General features: G+C 44.2%; 2 protein-coding genes across 9 annotated transcripts in view; one reads left to right on the top strand and one right to left on the bottom strand.

Annotated features, from left to right (window-relative positions):
• SPATA6L (spermatogenesis associated 6 like) overlaps nucleotides 1–5784 on the bottom strand; it is a 29354-nt gene extending 23570 nt beyond the window's left edge. For 4 of the 8 annotated variants that reach the window (XM_088658716.1, XM_088658717.1, XM_088658721.1 and 1 more), the window contains exons 1-4: nucleotides 5581–5784; nucleotides 2193–2330; nucleotides 1077–1125; nucleotides 217–258 (exon numbers count right to left, since the gene is read on the bottom strand). In XM_088658716.1, the coding sequence (XP_088514842.1) occupies nucleotides 217–258; nucleotides 1077–1125; nucleotides 2193–2330; nucleotides 5581–5769 (418 nt within the window). In that variant the 5' untranslated portion in view covers nucleotides 5770–5784. Of the gene's footprint in view, nucleotides 1–216; nucleotides 259–1076; nucleotides 1126–2192; nucleotides 2331–4443; nucleotides 4762–5580 lie in introns of those variants that run through there. The other 4 variants (XM_088658719.1, XM_060269243.2, XM_088658720.1 and 1 more) reach the window with 2 other exon arrangements.
• Nucleotides 5785–5830: 46 nt separating this feature from the next.
• On the top strand, nucleotides 5831–17115 carry CDC37L1 (cell division cycle 37 like 1, HSP90 cochaperone). The gene is made up of 7 exons (XM_035097148.3): nucleotides 5831–5947; nucleotides 8951–9229; nucleotides 10327–10417; nucleotides 10758–10873; nucleotides 12280–12402; nucleotides 12542–12706; nucleotides 14528–17115. The coding sequence occupies exons 1-7, from the start codon at nucleotides 5870–5872 to the stop codon at nucleotides 14609–14611; spliced, it is 936 nt and encodes a 311-aa protein (XP_034953039.1). The 5' UTR covers nucleotides 5831–5869; the 3' UTR covers nucleotides 14612–17115.
• Nucleotides 17116–18632: the final 1517 nt, after the last annotated feature.

Here is an 18632-nt window from a genome sequence, read left to right as displayed (position 1 = left end):
ATGACTGTTGCACAGACGGACATATTTTGTCCAGAATTCAAATGGCATATACGTTTTGTCTCGTATCACCTCCTCCTAAGTAAGTAATAACAGCAGATACAGGAAACACTACGGGGGGGAAAAGAAATCAGCATCTCTAACCCCAACATCATCCAAGATTCATTCTTTCATTGCAGAGTTTATGGAAGTTGTGAAGAATAGGTTTCTCCTGTTTACCTGAAGGTACCACTTCGACTAATCGGAACTTTGTTACATTTCCTAAAAGAAGATGAATAAACTATGTTATTCATGACAGAGACACGTAATATTTAAACTATACATTAAGCCTGCAACTTGTGCACGTTCAACTTTATGGGGAAAATAAAAATGTTAAATATAAAAGGGGTGGAAAGGGGGCAGGATTCTGGGGGGGAAGACTCTGGCAATTCTACCTCATTAAACCCAATAGGTTTTGAATATACAGGCAACCCCCCTCCGCATTTACGTGGGAGTTATATCCTGGGGGGTCATGGGAATCATGTATATTTGAAACACCACAGAAAAAGGCATACAGACTACACTCCCCCGAAACTCATAACACTATATTCCCCGGTTGTTATGGTGAAAAGAAGAAGCCCTTTCTGAATGTTCAAATATCACCTACAAGCTTTTCTCGGAAATAAATATGAAGCATGACACACTGGTTGGACCCGACACAATGTGTAACCATTGTTTCCTGCTAGAAGAACAAACCACACCTCCTTCTCCCCTCTTCTCCTTCGTGTCTGGGATCAAAAGCTTCCGTTTCCAGTTTTAGAGCAACCACAGTTCTCCAACCACGGCTACCCGAGTTTAGATGCCACAGGGAACTACGCTTAGTTTAAAGTAGATGCTTTCAATTTTATCCTCTGCTACATGAAAGAGGAAGTTGGGAGGGGGTTGCCGGTCCAAGGCTGAGGCCTATGTAGCCCTTTCACATAGAAGGAAACCATGGTTTTCCATTGCATTTGAATCCAAGCCATTGGAAATATCATCATGGCATGGGCCTGCAGTAATTACAGTACTTTCAGCAACAGATAACAGAAAGGAAAACTTACTTTCTAGCATTTCTACAACAGCAACAGGATCAGTAGCTTTTTCAAATACCTACAGAACAAAAGAGAAGGCAAAGGCAAGGATAAAGTCAATAAAGCTATTAACCAATTAAATCATTTTCCATGTGATTAAAACCGCGAAGTTGTGCTCAGCATAAACCCACTGGAATTAATGAATATGACTAAGATAAGTCCTTTAATTTCAATCGGTCTTCTCTAGTAAACCTAGTTGAATACCACACACAGTTTTAACAGATTGATCGATCAGCTGATTAAATTTAAAGAAATGTACATATTACCACACTTCCAAAGATTTATGCTTTTGTCCTACTGAAGTTCAATATATCCCACAATATAATATATTAAAGAACAACTGTTGGAGGCAAATGCATTCTTTCCTATTTTGTTTCTACTGCATTAAGCTGAAGAACAGTAGTCTCAAGAATTAAAAAGTGTGCTTAGGACTTTCAGATTCCTTGATAAAACAAACCTGCAGTCACTCATCAACTATAGTCCAAGAAAAGAACGTCAAAATACTCCAAGATATGGGCAAGCAGTGTATAGATTTTGTGAACCAAATTGATAGTGCCACTGGCCCTATCTTCTTCCTTAAGCCCTGCTTAAAGAATATGGATGTCATCTTCAATTCCACTGAAGAGGGCTGGTTTGAGGGGAGGGGGGTCATATGTAAGGTGTCCCCCTGTGCTGCCTTGAACCCCTACCAGAAGGCTTATTATGGGATTAAATGAGTAGCACCGGGCAGCAGCATGTTAATTCCCTGAGGGTGCCTCTGAGCCTTGCATTTCACAGTTAACAATACTTGCCTCCTAACAAGCATGGCATTTTTGACTACGGCAAATGCAAAATGGAGATAAAATATTCACAATCCTCCCACCCATTTACGTTTGTTGTGCCCAGAGCTGTTGGCTATCAGCCAGACTCTCAATCTGAATACAGCAGAAGAGTGCTTAGGTTCAAAAAGAAAAGGAAAGAATCAATACATCTTGTTGTTGTTTAGTCGTTTAGTCGTGTCCGACTCTTCGTGACCCCATGGACCATAGCACGCCTTTCTTGGACACATCTTAGGCAAGGATTTTGCAAGACCCAATCCTAGGTTACCTTTTCAAACCACATTTTCTCATGGAACCAGAGAGGGAAGACGGGTCGAAGGCTCTCGGTTTCCTTGCACTGGCCCAGGATGCAAACATGCAGATAAACATCATTCTTCTCCGTCAAGTACACACCGGGACAAGAGACCTGTGATGGGAGAGAAGATCAGAACAGTTAAAAGGAGACAGAGGCACAAGGTGTGTTGTGATTGTTTCCCACCAACTGCAAAATGATGAACAGACGTAGCATGACACATAGCAGCTCATAGGATTCTCTAACTCAGTTGCCAAAATATATAACTTAATGGGGCTGGCAGTGTTTGTTGTTCCACCTCAGCCAGCAAAATGTGTTGAGCCAGCTCCGAGCAGAAGCATCCTAGACCCAGAATTCACTCAAACATTTACTTGGTCCACATACGTCATAAAGCAGATGCAAGAGGAGGAAGAGCTAGCGCACAAAACTTTGCAGGAACCCTTCTCACCATTAATTTGAATGGTGATGTCATGATGGGGGAGCTCAAACAGTGATCACGAGGAATGGTTGCTGGTTCTAGATTATACAATATGCTGGCTTTATGATGTTGAATTATTCCGCTCTTTTCTCCATCAATGAATCTTGGACAAGTAAGAACAATAACATATTCTGGCTTGGGAGGTAAGTTTACATTCCATGCTGCTGGCTTTTCTTTAAACTATAACCCAGGGTCCCCAAACTAAGGCCCGGATGCGGCCCAATTGCCTTCTAAATCCGGCCCGCGGACGGTCCGGGAATCAGCATGTTTTTACATGAGTAGAATGTGTCCTTTTATTTAAAATGCATCTCTGGGTTATTTGTGGGGCATAGGAATTCATTCATATTTTCAAAATATAGTCCAGCCCCCCACAAGGTCTGAGGAACAGTGGACCGGCCCCCTGCTGAAAAAGTTTGCTGACCCCTGTACTATAACCTGAGATCCAGCCCTACTCTAAACCACAGTGCAGAGAACCCCACATTTGTAACCAAAGACTGATTTTGAATTAGAGACCTGAAGGCCTGGGTGGGGTGGGGTATGGAAAAATGAGGGAGGTCGCCATTTTTCTGTTGGTTCCCCCCACCCCACCCCCAGGCCTTCTCCACTATATTTCAAATGTTCTTGGATGATAAAACATTACACAGTTCAAACAGCACACGTACAGATGAGAATACCTCTGGCCATGTGTACAGCACAGGCAATCACCCCCTCCCCAACTGGACTGGGGAACGGCAAATCTCTCTGAGACACTGCTGTCAAGGTTGAACTCTGGCTTCTCTCCCTTGGAAATAAGTTAGCTTCGTTTTCCCGCCCTCATTTCCACCGCAACTTTCCCTCTCCCAACTAGGGGCAAAAAAGAAAAAAGAAAAAGGGAAGAGCAGATGATAGATAGATAGATAGATAGATAGATAGATAGACAGACAGACAGACAGTACAGATACACATACACATAGATGCACACACACACACACATGTACACACATGCATAAAATTTAAAGGTAAAGGGGCCCCTGACCATCAGGTCCAGTCGTGTCCGACTCTGGGGTTGCGGCACTCATCTCGCTCTATAGGCCGAGGGAGCCGGCGTACAGCTTCCAGGTCATGTGGCCAGCATGACAAAGCCGCTTCTGGCGAACCAGCACGGAAACGCCGTTTACCTTCCTTCCGGAGCGGTCCCTATTTATCTACTTGCACTTTGATGTGCTTTCGAACTGCTAGGTGGACAGGAGGTGGGACAGAGCAACGGGAGCTCACCCCGTTGCAGGGATTCGAACCACCGACCTTCTGATCAGCAATCCCTAGACTCTGTGGTTTAACCCACAGCGCCACCTGGGTCCCCCCCACACACATACATAAGTGCTTTTTTTCTGAGGGTACTCAAGAGTATGCAATGCTGGCACCTTTTTTCAAATGTTAAAAGTGTGGCACTGATTGTAACTACTTCAGGGTGAGTAGGGCACCTAAAAAAAAAAGCACTGTGTATGTGTATACACACACAATGTATATACATGCATACATGTGCTCATATAGAGAGGGGAGGCTATATTTCTGGGGTTCTCCCCATCTGGCCTTGCACGGCCCCCCTCTCCGGCCCGCCTTGCCGCGTGGATCTGCAGCTCTGCTCCACCTTCAGTGGCATCCTCACCACACACACAATCACACACACACGTGTTGATATGATCTCGCAGCTACATTTCTGGGGTTCTCCGCATCTGGCCTTGCACAGCCCCCCTCTCCTGCCGGCCTCACCGCGTGGATCTGCAGCTCCACCACCACCTTAAGCGGCATCCTCCGGAGCGCGAGAGGGGCTCTTCCTTCCGCCAAGGCAGCTACACCGTCGCCGGGGGGGGGGGCGAAAGCGTCGTGTTGCCATGGCGACGCCAACGTTCCAGCGTCCCTCGCTCGGGGGAGGGGAGGAGGGGCCTCCGGTCCTTTTCCCAGGCGCCTCTGAGTTTACTCGCGAGCAAAACCGCATAGGCGAGAAGAGCCTAGGGCAGCCGGAGATTTCCTCCTTGCAAGTTTTTGCAAGCTTCTTCTTTTGTTTTTCCTCGGCGGGGCTCATCCTGCGCGGCCCTTCGCGCAGCTGCAGGATTTCAGCAGGTGCAGGAGGAGGAGGAGGAGGAGGAGCACCTGTTGAATTTCTGCCACGCGCCGAAATGAAAGGCGGGCTGCCGTTTGGTGTCAGGGGCGTCGAAAACGTTCTAGCCGGGAAACAGGTGCAATAGAGCAGGTGGCCCTTTCTGCCTTCTCCCCGAGCCCTGCAAGCTGGAAAGCTTTTGCCCTAGCAAGTGATGGTGATGAGGTTAATGGGCTGCTGAACAGCTCCTTCGGTAGAGCGTGAGACGCTTCATCTCAGGCTTGTGGGTTCCAGTCCCACGAAGGGTGAAGAAAGATTCCTGCATTACAGGGGGGTTGGACTAGATGACCCTTGTGACCCTTCCAACTCTATGAACCTATGCAGTAATAGTAACAATCAGTGCTTTTTTCTAAAAAAATAAATAAATGCTTTGGGGTAGTCTCATTTGGACTCAAGAAAATCACAATTTTATAGTTCAAATCGGGGGAAATAAATACAGTAAATGGACAAAAGAACAAAGATTCACAAAATGTTTAGGGGTATGCGTACCCCTGTGTCGCCCCCCCCCCAGAAAAAAGCATCGGTAATAATAACAATTAACAAAGTTGTTAATGGGCTGCTGAATAGCTCTGTCAGTGGAAGGATGAGACACTTCATCTCAGGGTTGTGGGTTCGAGTCCCACGTTGGGTGAAAAATTCCTGCATTGCCGGGAGTTGGACTAGATGACCCTCGTGGCCCCTTCCCACTCTATGAACCTATGTAATTGTAATAATAATAATAATAATAATAATAATAATAATAGTAATACGTAATAGCAGCGGCAGACGCCGACTGTGCTGTCCAGAGGAGCCGGCGCCTCCGGCTCAGCCCACCGCGCAAGCGCGAGGCTTCCCTCCCTGTCTCCTAGCAACCGCCCGGACACCCCTTTGTCCCCTTCACGTGACGCGGCCGTGGAGAGGGGGCGGGGTGCGACAAGGCAGCGGCGCGGTGAGCTCATAAGTCGGCGACCCGGCGTTGTTGCCGGAAGTGCCTCCCGCAGGAACTTCCGGCGGGACCTTGTAGTAGAAGCCGGAAGTCCAGGCTGAGACGGGGCAGGGATGTCTCTGTGGCTGCCGCGCTCCCGGGACCTGCGCGCGGGGCAGCAGGAAGACCCTCTGCCGAGGCCAGGCGCTCAGGTACGGCCGCTCCTCGGCCAGGGACGCCGAGAGGCTCCTCGGGGCGACTCTCTCCCCTTCTGCGAGAGGGGCGCTCTCACGAACGGGGCAGCTGGGGGGGGGGTGTCCGGTTCCTTCCCTTGGTCGGTGGCGTCGCTCGAGGCGCCTGGGCGGGCTTGGCCTGGCTGCTGTTCTCTCCTTATCCCCCCTCCCTCGACATAGTCACTTTGGCCGTCTCCCTGGGCCCCCTGGAGACTTAGTTTCCCCCTGTCCTGTATGTAATACATTATTTTTACGGTATTTTTATTTATTTAATGCCCCGCAAAAAGTGCCACGTCCTGGAGAGTTTTGTCCTGTGTTTCAGGTCTCCTCTCTGTCTCTTTCTCCGTGCTAAGTTCTGGATCCTCTCCCAATGTATGCGCGTGAAAGGTCATGTATTTTAAGCTCTGGGCAGCTAAGCACAGGCAGAGTTACAAATCCATGGTTGTGTACATGAGAGAGAGAGAAATTGCATCCTGTTAGGCTGCAATGAGTTGCTTTGAAGTCGCTTCAGAGCCAGATGGGCCAAAAAATGCCCCCCCCTCCATTTTGCCAGAACCAAGGTGGCGAAATGGGGTTTGGTTCAGTGAGGTTTGGTCCCAGGGAAGGCTCTGCCGCTAGAGTTTACCGTTGCTTCTTGGGTTGATGGGATAATTTCTCCAGGTAACCTTTCATTCATTCATTTTGTGGGGCTGCCCTTTCATGGAAAGCTCTTGCGTTTTATTTTACTTTTTACTGCTTCATGTGGGTGTGGAATAAAGTTTCTAATGTAAAATATCCAGTAAGAGACACACTCAGTCAGTGGAACGTGAGACTCTTCATCTCAGGGTCGCGGGTTCGAGCCCCGCATTGAGCAAAAGATTCCTGCATTGCCGGGGGTTGGGCTACATGACTCTTGTGGTCCCCTACAATTCTATGATTTGTCATCTTTCTAGTCCATGTGCTGCCTTGGCTAAAATAGGGTGTTGTCATGAAAACTCATACCATTAAACCAATTACACTGTATATCTCAGTTGTATTGCATCCACGTTTCATATGGAACTGGCTCACCTGCTGTGTTTTTTATTGGGGGGGTTCAAATTAAAAAAATTCAGCGATATATCAAACACAAATAAAAACAAGATTCCAAGGAATCTCCTGGACTTCCATCCTCCCCTTTGTGGGCCCTACTATTAATCATTTCCTCCTGCATCTTTTATGATGATCTAAATCTTTTAATATCTCCATTGTGTTCAGAATTCACCCCTTAAAGTGATATTCCAATCCTACTAACGATTTTAACTGTTTACAGTGGTCTTTAAGTTATAAATTTTCCCCACTCCTTATTAAATTTTCAGTCTTCCTGATTTCTGATTCTTCCGGTCATTTTATCCATTTTTGCATAGTACATCAACTTCATCTGCCATTCTTCTCTGGACGGAGCTCTATCTTCTTTCCATCTCTGGGCCAATTGGCCCACCTGCTGTATTCATTGAGACATACATCAAGTAACCACTAAGGGCTGAAGCCATGCAGCTGCTCCGTACACATGGTTACTAGGAAACAAACCCATGTGTGTTCTTTTGAATGCGTTCCTAAGTAAGCATGCCTAGGATTTCACACTTATCTGGGAGGAATCCCCATTGAACTCAGTGGACTCTGCTGGATGGTATTGTTTGTTTCATAGGGCAATTGGGAGTACTTAATATGGATTAGTTACCTTTTAGTACAGCCAGTTGTGAAGGATGAAACCCTTTCTTCTGGCAGGGAAACCAAACAGGCTAACAAAGGTAGGGTGGAATGACCTGTTCCTCCTACATCACCTCATTCTCATCCTATTCCACTCACCTTTATGCAATCCCTTGTCTCCTAAGTCTGTCAGGCAACTTAGTTCTGGCATGGAAATGCATCAGGCTGTCAGAGTGGAGGGATCGATCACTCCATGCCTCCACCCACCAGTCTGCTTTGCAGAAAGCATTTGTTTACTAGTATGTTAAGAGGTAGTGGCCTGTGTTACTGATAGCTATGGAGGGGGGTGGGTTTCTGCATCTCTGTAGTCAGCAGAGAAGTATAGGCTGCTATCTTCTTAAAAGCTTAGTAACTTTTGAGGGTTTATTCACAAAGTTGTTAATAGCATCCTTTAATTACCTCGCTGTTTTTAGTGCATTTTTATGTTGAGGTTTCAATGCTGTTAATGATGGTGACCCCAGATCCAAGGAGTGATCTTTATTTTGGAATAATGTAAATGTCATCCCACCCCTGGAATGAGGAAAAACCTGTGTTTGTGGAGCAGGTTAACCTGATCAGCTTTGCTTTGCCAAAACTTTTTAATGGGTCAAAGCAAATATCGGCCTCACGCTGCCTCTTATTTTTATTTCTGGCATATTTCCTGAACTGGCCAGCTCCGAGGGCTCTTGGAGTATCTCACAATTAAAGATAAACGTATCAAAATATAAAACTATAGAGGCAAGAAAAGACAATATAAAGCCTTGTAATTAAATACATTTGTTGTAGGTTTAAGCCCCTGAGAAGCACAATTGCAATGGAGACCTGCTGTGAGTTGTGAGGGTTGTATCCAATGCTGTCCCTGCACAAGCAGAAAAGACTTTGGTGTGTTCAATATTATTATTTTCTCCTCTCCCCTGCAATCTTCTGCATGCCCCCACAATCTGCTTTGTTTGCTTCCCACCCTACAGCTCTCCAGAGCAGATTTTGAGGGTTGCGTGGGGGAGGAGAAATATCCTTGACTGAACAGAAGTCCACTTGCCCAGTGTTACATTCCACCCTGTGTGTTTCTATGTGGGGAATGGAGGACACAAGGTTGCACATTTTTCTAGGTCTTTGCTTAGATACAAAGCACTCCTCTTATGTATCTGTTTTGTATACAATCCCTTGGGCAAGCATGCATTTGAAAAATACTCTTCATTCCTCTACGCTCTACAGACTGTGTATAAATTCTGTCTGTTTCGTTCCCGAATAATCAAAAGGTTTTTTTTCTTAACGCAGATTTATGACGGGATTGAATTGGCTTGTCAGCAGCAAAAGGAATTTGTAAAGAGTTCTGTGGAATGCAAATGGAATTTAGCAGAAGCCCAGCAGAAACTTGGCAGTTTAGCGTTGCACAACTCTGAGTCCATGGACCAGGAAAATGCCAAAGCACAGACTGAAGCTGCAGAGTTGAAATGGAGGGAGGAAGAATGGCGGCGGAAGGAGGAGGTGTTAAGGCAAAAGGAAAGACAGGAGCTGTGGAATACAGATTTTGTTAGTAAAGAGGTATTTAATAAGGTATGGAACAATTTCAGATTGCCTAAAACCAAGACACAGCCACAAAAGATGCATAGAAGCTGCAGAGCACTTTTAAAGCAGTTTGGTAACACATGTTTCTACTGTACTGTATTCGAACACTGTCCAATGCCCACAGTTCTGCCAGTATTAATTTCAGTTGGTTAAGGCACATCTAACTCAGTATAGGAATGAACTGCTAAAAGTTCTTGTCCTGCTGCTTCCCAGAAATCATCTCGAAGAGTGCTGCTGTGGATATTCAGATTTCAAACAATTTATTTCGTATCAGAGAAGCGGGGTCACAGGTCAGCTAAGCTTAGACTACTTTGAGTTAACTTGACTTGTTCCCATTGACTTTCGTAGGTAGACTTAATACAGACTCTACCCACCTGAGAGTAAGCCCCACTGAATTCAATTGGACTCCTGAGTAGGCATGGTTAGGATTGCACGGTTGAACTGTTGGGGCGAATGAATGATTCAAATTCAGACGAAAGAGTTAATGGGAAAGCCACTGTGGAATTTTAAATAGCACATGTGCCAGGTCTTTAAAATTCAAGCTCTTATGAAATAAAAGCTGTAAAGACATTATGCACAACCTGAACCAGGAATAATTTGCAAAGGGTCTGATGTACCTCACAACCTGCCCTCCAAAATAGTTTCTTCTTTGAATTGAGTTTGAATTTAACTGCTGATCAGCTGCTAAAGGCTGCATTCACACAACACACAAATCAGTCTTCTTGCGGCTGAGCTAAGCGAAATGTGTTGTCTGAATCAGGAGTTGTAACCCAGGTTTATTCTTGGCTATAGCTCATGGTTAGTGAGGAAAGCGCTTAACCACAAGTCCTTGTTCATATAACATGCTAAGACAAATCTTGACTTAGCTAGATGTGGAGTAGCAGCAAGGAGGATTGTGGAGGAGCCAATGGTTGGCTTAACATGCCATGCAAACCATACCAGTTTGTGATCTGGAATGTTGTCTTCTGCAACAGATACTCTTGACATCTTGCACTGTTGACTCCTGAACAATTACAGCTTTGTAATAATTTCTTGCTAAGTATTGTGATGGGGTAGATAATCAACTCTGAATTTCTGTTTGCCAGAGCTTTATTAATCAAATGAAAAGGAAAGAAATGGAAGATGATGCATCAAAATCATTCATGCAGAAACATGAGCAGAATATTAGGCATTTTGGTAAGTTTATATTTGGTTATTTTTCTTAGCCTCTGTTTTTCATGATCTGTAACATCACACCAGCACCGTATATTCACATTTTAGAAAGTGAAGCAATTTGCTTTAAGTCCTTAGGATTCTTGGGCTTGCATTTTATATGGTAGTAGTGCCGTCCTTAAGTGACTGAGCTGAACCCTTTGGGAATCAGACCACTGTTAAATTCATAGTTGGGTTGGGGAGGAGGAACCACGGCATGACTAACTTTTATGGTGATTTCATAGACAACTTTGAACTCAAGTCGCATAAGACCATTTTTAATTTGAATGAGAACTATTTTGGTTGCATCTCATTGTTTTTCCAGGCATGTTGAGCAGATGGCTCGACAGTCAGAGATTTCTCTCTGAGCACCCCTACCTTGTCTGCGAAGAAACAGCTAAATACCTCCTTTTATGGTGCTTCCATCTAGAAGCTGAACAGGTATAATTTACATGCCATTCTACTTTGAAATGGAGAAAGGTGTACAAATAGATCGGTTTCCAGTTTTATCCTTCCATCTGGTTCTAGAAATCAAGACTGTTCTGAAAACTAGAATGCTCTGGTGAGGACCCGTAGCCTATCACTGCATGATAATGTCATCTTATCTGCTAGACTGAACCATCAAGAAATCAGCAGAGGGTAAAATGAAGGTGTAATATGACCTCGCTATCCCTGCACTAATAAACAATCTTCTCTTTCATTAATCTGTGGAGGGAAAGATATAGTCTCAAATAAACTACATGCTGAGATTTCACAAACAATAAGTACATCTTTTTAAAGGCAGGTTTTAGCTCTGAACTCACAGCTAGGTTTATTATTGTCCTCCTGCATGCTGTGAACTGGCCTTCTCAAGCAAGCATCTGCCAAGGAAGTTTTTCATTTTGAAATTGCCCCATGATAGCTGCAGCTCCTCACGGCATTATCCAGCGTTGACCCACCCTTTGCTTTGCTGCTGCTCTTTAAAGGTGATGATTCACCTCCCATTCAGTTGTGTTAGATCATACTTTTAAAATTAATGCGAACCATGGGGGCACTTGGAGAGGAGAGTGTGCCTGGTGCTACAAAGCCCAAGTAGGCAGCTGCTTGTTTAGCTTTCTCACCCAGCTTAGTGCTACAGACACACCTTTATTTTAAAATGTCTTTGTTAACTTGCAAATTTGGTTCTTTTTCTCTGATTTGCTTTGTTTGTCACGCCCTGAGCTCTTTGGAAGAGTGTGATTTGAATGGCTTCCATATGGTTCCTCGGTAATCTACTCCAGCAGTTTAAGATGCCAAACTTGCTTGGCTTCAGACAATACCAACCAAACTATTATGGGACAGCAAATCATTTCTGTCTACAAACCTAAAACTTTGCAACTTGATAAGAGTTTGATCTACCTATGGGCCTATTAAATTTTTGCTTTACCCCACGTCAAGGGTGGGGAAACCAGCTTTCTAGAAGTTCATGACCATCTCTGATCATTGGCCATGCCGGCTGGGGCTGATGGAAATTAGACCGTAGAGCCACAAGTTCCCCATCCCTGCCCTGTGTGTTTCTAATACTAGATCTTCCTGTACACCTGCTATGAGCCAATGGTTTCAGATATGGTTTATTTTTATCTACTGTATATGTAAAAGTAGGAATTGCAAATGCATTTACATGGCACCATCCTTATTTCAGACATTGTACTGTATTGGTATATTGTGACGTTGAGCTGGTGATATATTGCACTGTTGAAAACCAGATATCGTCCAGCCCTAGCTATAACATAAGCTTAATTATAGCTAGCCATGTGTAGCTACACACACACAACCATGAAGGGGATATGTTGTTGGTTCCTTACGTGTTGATTTCACCTTATTTTCAGAAAGGGGCTCTGATGGAACAAGTAGCTCACCAAGCAGTGGTAATGCAGTTTATTATAGAAATGGCCAAAAGCTGTAACGTGGATCCACGAGGATGTTTTCGTCTATTTTTCCAAAGAGCTAAAGTAAGATGGGCTTTCTTTGTTTCTTTGTGTGTGTTTTTAATTGTGCCTTTGAGCAAGCAGGCAGATGTCATTGTATGTTGCTTTTTTTTCAGCACAGGGTGAAAAAAACTAACTGCTTGCTTGTTGGTTTGTTTGACAGACGGGAGAAGAAGGCTATTTGGAGGCTTTTAAAAATGAACTTGAAGCTTTCAAATCGAGAGTGAGGTTTTGTTCACAGTCTCAGAACTTTCAAGCTAATCCTGCTCAGAATCCTTCATTTTATCCTGATTTCAATTGTATAGGAGGGCTTGCATCCTTTCCACAAGTAAGTCTTAACTTTTTTATAGTGAATAGGTAGCTGGCTTAAGGTATTTTTGTCATCCTTTCCTTTGAGCGCCTTGCTAGAAAAATGTTTGTTTCCTCTTCCTACCTTAAAATGGTTTGGGGGAGAGGAGAGGGGGCAATATATCTAAAATATTAGATTTTTTTCCTGTAGCCTGAAAATGGCAAAGCTAGCACTTATTCAAGGGAAGAGACTTTTGTATCCAGTGTGTATAACTGGCCATCCACAATCAAATAGCACCATCCCAGAGGTGTACTGAATTAAGTTTAGTCCCCAAATCACAGGCGAGCAGTGTTGCACATTCATTGCATGGGAACGTAGAATAAGGTTTGTTTTCCATCTGTCTGTTCTGGGAATTGTGGCCGTAGGATTAGCCATGTGAAACCAGACCCATCATTCCCCATGCAGCTTTAAAACCCATCTACTCAGCTTTCCTGCTTTGGTCTGTGGTTAATACGGACATGGGTGGCACTGTGGTCTAAACCACCGAGCTCTTGGGCTTGCTGATCAGAAGTTTGGCAGCTTAAATTCCCGTGATGGAGTGACCTCCCATTGCTCTGTCCCAGCTCCTGCCAACCTGGCAGTTTGAAAGCACGCCAGTGCAAATAGATAAATAGGTACCACTGTGGCGGGAAGGTAAATGGCATTTCTGTGCACTCTGGTTTCTGTCATGGTGCTCTGTGCGCCAGAAACGGTTTAGTCATGTTGGCCATATGACCCGGAAAACTGTCTGTGGACGAACGCTTGCTCCCTCGGCCTGAAAGCGAGATGAGCGCCGTAACCCCATAGTCGCCTATGACTGGACTTTACCTTAAAACAGATGTTTTGGAGTCAAGTTGTGGGGGATGTCTTTCCTGGCTTCAGCAGACTGACATTTCTAGGTTATGAATCTTTACTACTGTACATAGCTTACTGGTTCATTATATGAATTCACTTTCTGCACTCGGAATGGTACTTGGGTCGTCCCGTCCTGTCCTTCGCTTATCCTCATAATTAGCTGAGAGATAGTGACTCATCCAGTGAACTTTGTGTCTGAACAGAAATTTGAACTTGAGTCCTCCTGATTTGATGCTCTGGTTTGCCAGAATCGGCTTTGTCATGCTGGCCACATGACCTGGAAGCTATACGCCGGCTCCCTCGGCCAATAATGCGAGATGAGTGCGCAACCCCAGAGTCGGTCACGACTGGACCTAATGGTCAGGGGTTCTTTACCTTTTACCTCCTGATCTAAGACCTATAGCACATTTGCCCCTATTTCTATTTTTCCAGTCCATGGAGTGATTCAGTTCAGTTTTAACTTTCCAGCCACCATCTGTCTCTCCCCACTCAGCCCCTGGTTCATGTTAGCCATCGCCCCACGCATGAACTTTTCGGTAGCCAATATGAAACTATTGGATGAAGTGGCTCTCATCAGATTCTTGAAGAATTCCTCAGATTGCCTGCCTTGAAGATGCATGCAGTAAGTTCCGGCTTTCCCTGGATGTTGCTGTTGCTTCTTGGCCTGTCCATTTTTCTTAATCGGTGCAAGGCCGGCCCTGATTTCTGCATCAAGAGAACTCTTTTGTAGCCTTGCACAAAGCTCCTGCCTTAGCTCTGGACAGTGGCTGCTCAGAAGACGAAAACAGGTATACTGCTAGTATATTATGAGAATGGATGGCAACTATACTGGGGTGAAAGTTGCAAAATAAACTGTTCGCCACCCTACAGGTGGTTAGGAGGCAGGAGGTTTTCTACAACTCAAACCAGAGTTTTGTATCCAGTTCCTGTCTTCAGCTGACTTGTTCCTTGTTCTCGTTGTTACAGAATGCAGATTCACTTCAGGGATGCAGTTTGAACTCGGTGGTACACAGAGACGAAGAAGAACCTAAAATGATGGATACAGTATAGTACTCCTAAGACTGAGCCCAAGTTCTCTTATTAACAAAAAGAAGAATGTGGCAAATTTCCTAGACTTATTTTTATGGGTACTGCACTTTATTTTGAGTGTTTGTTTTTGGGAGAGAAGGTATTCCAGAAACACACTTGTCTTTTTGTTGGAAAATGTGCTGCTATGTTTTTTTTGGGGGGGTTCTTAGGAGAGGGGGATTATTGTGTGTTACTGAATGTGAAACTGGATGTTTTTCTGCCTTTTTAATTTTAGGAATCAAAGTTTGAAAAAGAATCTGCACAGTTGCAATGTTTACAATTGATTGATTCTAGAAGGAATCTGCTTTAATCTTATTAGGAATACCCTTGTCTCCCTTGGGAATACTAAAAATCAGTGTAAAGCATTCTGTTACTTGCATAGTTGATGCTCAGATCTGATTTTATCATGAATTGCAATAAATCAGTGGTTGCTATCAACTTTGCAGATCTGAATGGCTCAGATAAAAGCACTGGCCTTTTAACTCTGTTACAGGGATTAAATTTTTATTTTCTGTTTTTGGGGGAAAGACCTTTTAATATTTTGTTTTGCCACTTTTATGTCTTGATGCGTAAGTGGCCACAATTTCTTATAATGAAATTATAAAACAGTATTTTCTAGAGACAACACTCATGAAAAAACCTTCTTTCCTTGACAGAACTGGCTAAAACTATCCGCCTTTTGTGAGAGAGGACAAATCAGTACTAATTGGCTTTGTACCTAAAAAGAAAAGAAAAGTATATTGTTCTGTGATGATGTCTTTAAAATGAGCATTTAAGGACATTCAGGTGCCAAACTGATTTGACTGTTTTCAGCTATGTGTTATGAGCGTGACACTTAAAATCTATTTTGGAAGGGTAGCTATGCGTCAGGGCATATCGTCAGTTGGCAGTTTTAAAACCAAAACATCTCCAATGATGTCGTCAGTGTAGGCCGAGCTCTATTTTCTTTCCCCTGTATTTTGTTTATGTGATACCAAAAGTATATAAAACCACTAGAGGTGGGCGATATTTCAATTCAGAGTCTGAAACCGGCATGAAGTTCAGATCACGATACCGGTTTTGGACTTTTGGAGCTGGCAAGACATCACTCCCATCTGCCTGCACTGTGCTGGTTGTGACCAGGGAGCCATGATGTATCGCCAGCTCAAATTGGGTGCTCGCCCGCCTGCGCATTTGCCCTCGCCCAAGCAAGCAGGGCAGGCTGCATCTTTCCTCCTGGTTAGTTGTTCCTCCTGCGACAAACCGGGAGGAAAGAGGCAAGGCACTTGCTTGGGCAAAGGCAATATGTGCAGGCAGACGGAGGACCTTCTCAGGCTCCCTCTCCTGAGGATGGGCAGCTGGGCTGTGGAGGGAGGGAGGGAGCGGGCAGGAGTCCCTTTGCCCGAGCAAGTGGGCAGCCTCCTTCCATTCCTCCTGGTCGCTCCTCTCTCCCGCCACAGCCCAGCTGCTTTTTCAGCCTCCTTCAGTGTTATTTCAGACATCGTGATATATCAGGACATTGGGGTATATCACGACATCGGGGTATATCACAATGTTGAAAACCAGATATTGCCCTAAAAACCACCATTTCTCATCCAGTTATCATGCTTCAACTGGCACTGCTTCCACTTAGCCAAACCAGGGATGTAGGACTGTGTGTCGAAAACATGAATGTGCTGCTAGCTTTTTCTACCAGTGCACAACCATGTTTACCAAGTGTATCTTAATCAGTAAAGCACCTTGTGTTGCATCAGTCCCAGAATCAGAAAGGTACTGTAGAATCTGATACAATAAGTTCTTTCGTTTGGCTCTGCTCCCTTGCTCTGCCCAATAAGTAAAGCAAAAAGCATACAAGGCTATAGCTAAGTTCTTAAGAAACAGGATACGTGCATGGGGCAGCCTTCTAAGTGCACAATGGGGATTGTGTCTGTTGTCTGTCCACTGTCAGGGGGACAAACTGCTTTTTCCGTAGAACAGCGGTTTGCAGTAAGGAACTGCAGTGGGGAAAGCAATGGAAGCTCTTGTCCACATACGTGGTTCTCCTAGCATTCCCGTAATTCCTTTGGATCTCAGCCTACATGTGGAACATAATTCCCTCCTCTAACATTTCCTGGTTAAATATAAATCACCCCCTTCTGCTGCGGCTGGACGTTGCAGTTAAAAGGAAACGAGGGCTGCTTGTTTCCTTAGACGTGATTATTGTCAAGCCCAGTATACAACTGGAGAAGTCTGAGAGGCTAGTTGAGATTGTGAGATGTGATGAGAGAGAATCATGGATACAGCTATTTTACTTTTGGTTGGGAGGGGGGGGTTATAAACAATGTTAGACTCCCGGATTCCTCGAACAAAAGGGATGGTGGTCAAGAATACATGAGTTTCTACGGATTGCATAGTAACACTGAGTGCTTGCATGTAAAAGCTTCTTCCATGTAAAAGATGGTGTTTTGAGTAGTAATTCCCTTGAATGATCTTGTTGTATATATGAAATAAAAAATTATTCAATTGTATATTGGAAAAATTATGAATCCCAGAGACCAGGGAATATTTTGGGCAGAAGCAGAAAACTTTCAGCAAGCGACTAAAGATACTATAATTTATTAATCTGCTGCCTATGGAACCAGTATAAAAGACAATAGCAGATGGGTCTCAGTAATATTAGGTTCTACGCTACGCAATGTTAACCGCCTGCTTGAGCAGTAGAAATCCACTTGTGAAACTAGACTTCTGTTTTCTCTCCTCCCTCTTATTTGCCTCCCAATCTTCTCTGGAGAGTTCCCAAACTATTGTGATGGGGAGAACATTTGGCATTGGGTATAGTTAAAGCTATGGTTTTCCCAGTAGTGATGTATGGAAGTGAGAGCTGGACCATAAAGAAGGCTGATCGCCGAAGAATTGATGCTTTTGAATTATGGTGCTGGAGGAGACTCTTGAGAGTCCCATGGACTGCAAGAAGATCAAACCTATCCATTCTTAAGGAAATCAGCCCTGAGTGCTCCCTGGAAGGACAGATCGTGAAGCTGAGGCTCCAATACTTTGGCCACCTCATGAGAAGAGAAGAATCCTTGGAAAAGACCCTGATGTTGGGAAAGATTGAGGGCACTAGGAGAAGGGGACGACAGAGGACAAGATGGTTGGACAGTGTTCTCGAAGCTACGAACATGAGTTTGACCAAACTGCGGGAGGCAGTGCAAGACAGGAGTGCCTGGCGTGCTATGGTCCATGGGGATACGAAGAGTCGGACATGACTAAACGACTAAACAACAAACAACATAGAAGCTAAAGGGACAGACATTAACTGTGATGTAATTTTACCTTAGGATCATAGAATTGTTGAGTTGGAAGGGTCCCCGAGGGTCATCTAATCTAACCCCATGTGATGCAGGAATCTCAGTTAAATCATACATGACAGGTGGCCATGCAGCCTCCAAGGAAGCTTCATGGGTGCCATTTTTCTCAGCTATGCAGTACTTTTAATCCTAGGTGCAGTGCATTCTGAATCAAGTCCTGTTGAAGACTACTATCAACTACACAAGGATAGGTCTGGCTTTAGGTTAGCTTCCGAAATGAAATTGCATAGAAGATAAACCAACAAACAAATATTAACATAAAATTACATAAGATTAATATGCGACCAAATGCAAGACTTCTGTAGAATTCTTGATGAAACAGATTTGTTCAGAAATGGAGAACAATGTGGATTTTGCAAAACTCGCTTGTTCAGTAAAAGGCACAGGGGGGGGGGAAATAACAGATCCCTGTGGAATCTTTCTTAAGTTGTCTTTAGCTAAGCAGGGATTGGAACAATCCATTACTAGTGCATAGTTTTTAAATGTTCCATTGGCATAAATATGTTGAGTTCTTGGACAGGATACTGATTATACTGCTAGCATGATCACTGCGGCTTTCTGTGCTCTGTCTTGGTTTCTCGGTGAATTCATTTAACAATAATTCATGAGTGAGTGCATTTTAAAACTTTCCCATCTCACACAGTCTTTTCAACAAAGAATACCCTAAGCAGAAGTAA

The sequence above is a fragment of the Zootoca vivipara genome, chromosome 15 (assembly GCF_965207765.1).
Source record: "Zootoca vivipara chromosome 15, rZooViv2.hap1.1, whole genome shotgun sequence".
Classification (NCBI taxonomy): Eukaryota; Metazoa; Chordata; class Lepidosauria; order Squamata; family Lacertidae; genus Zootoca; species Zootoca vivipara.
This window is presented reverse-complemented; position numbering and strand designations above follow the sequence as displayed.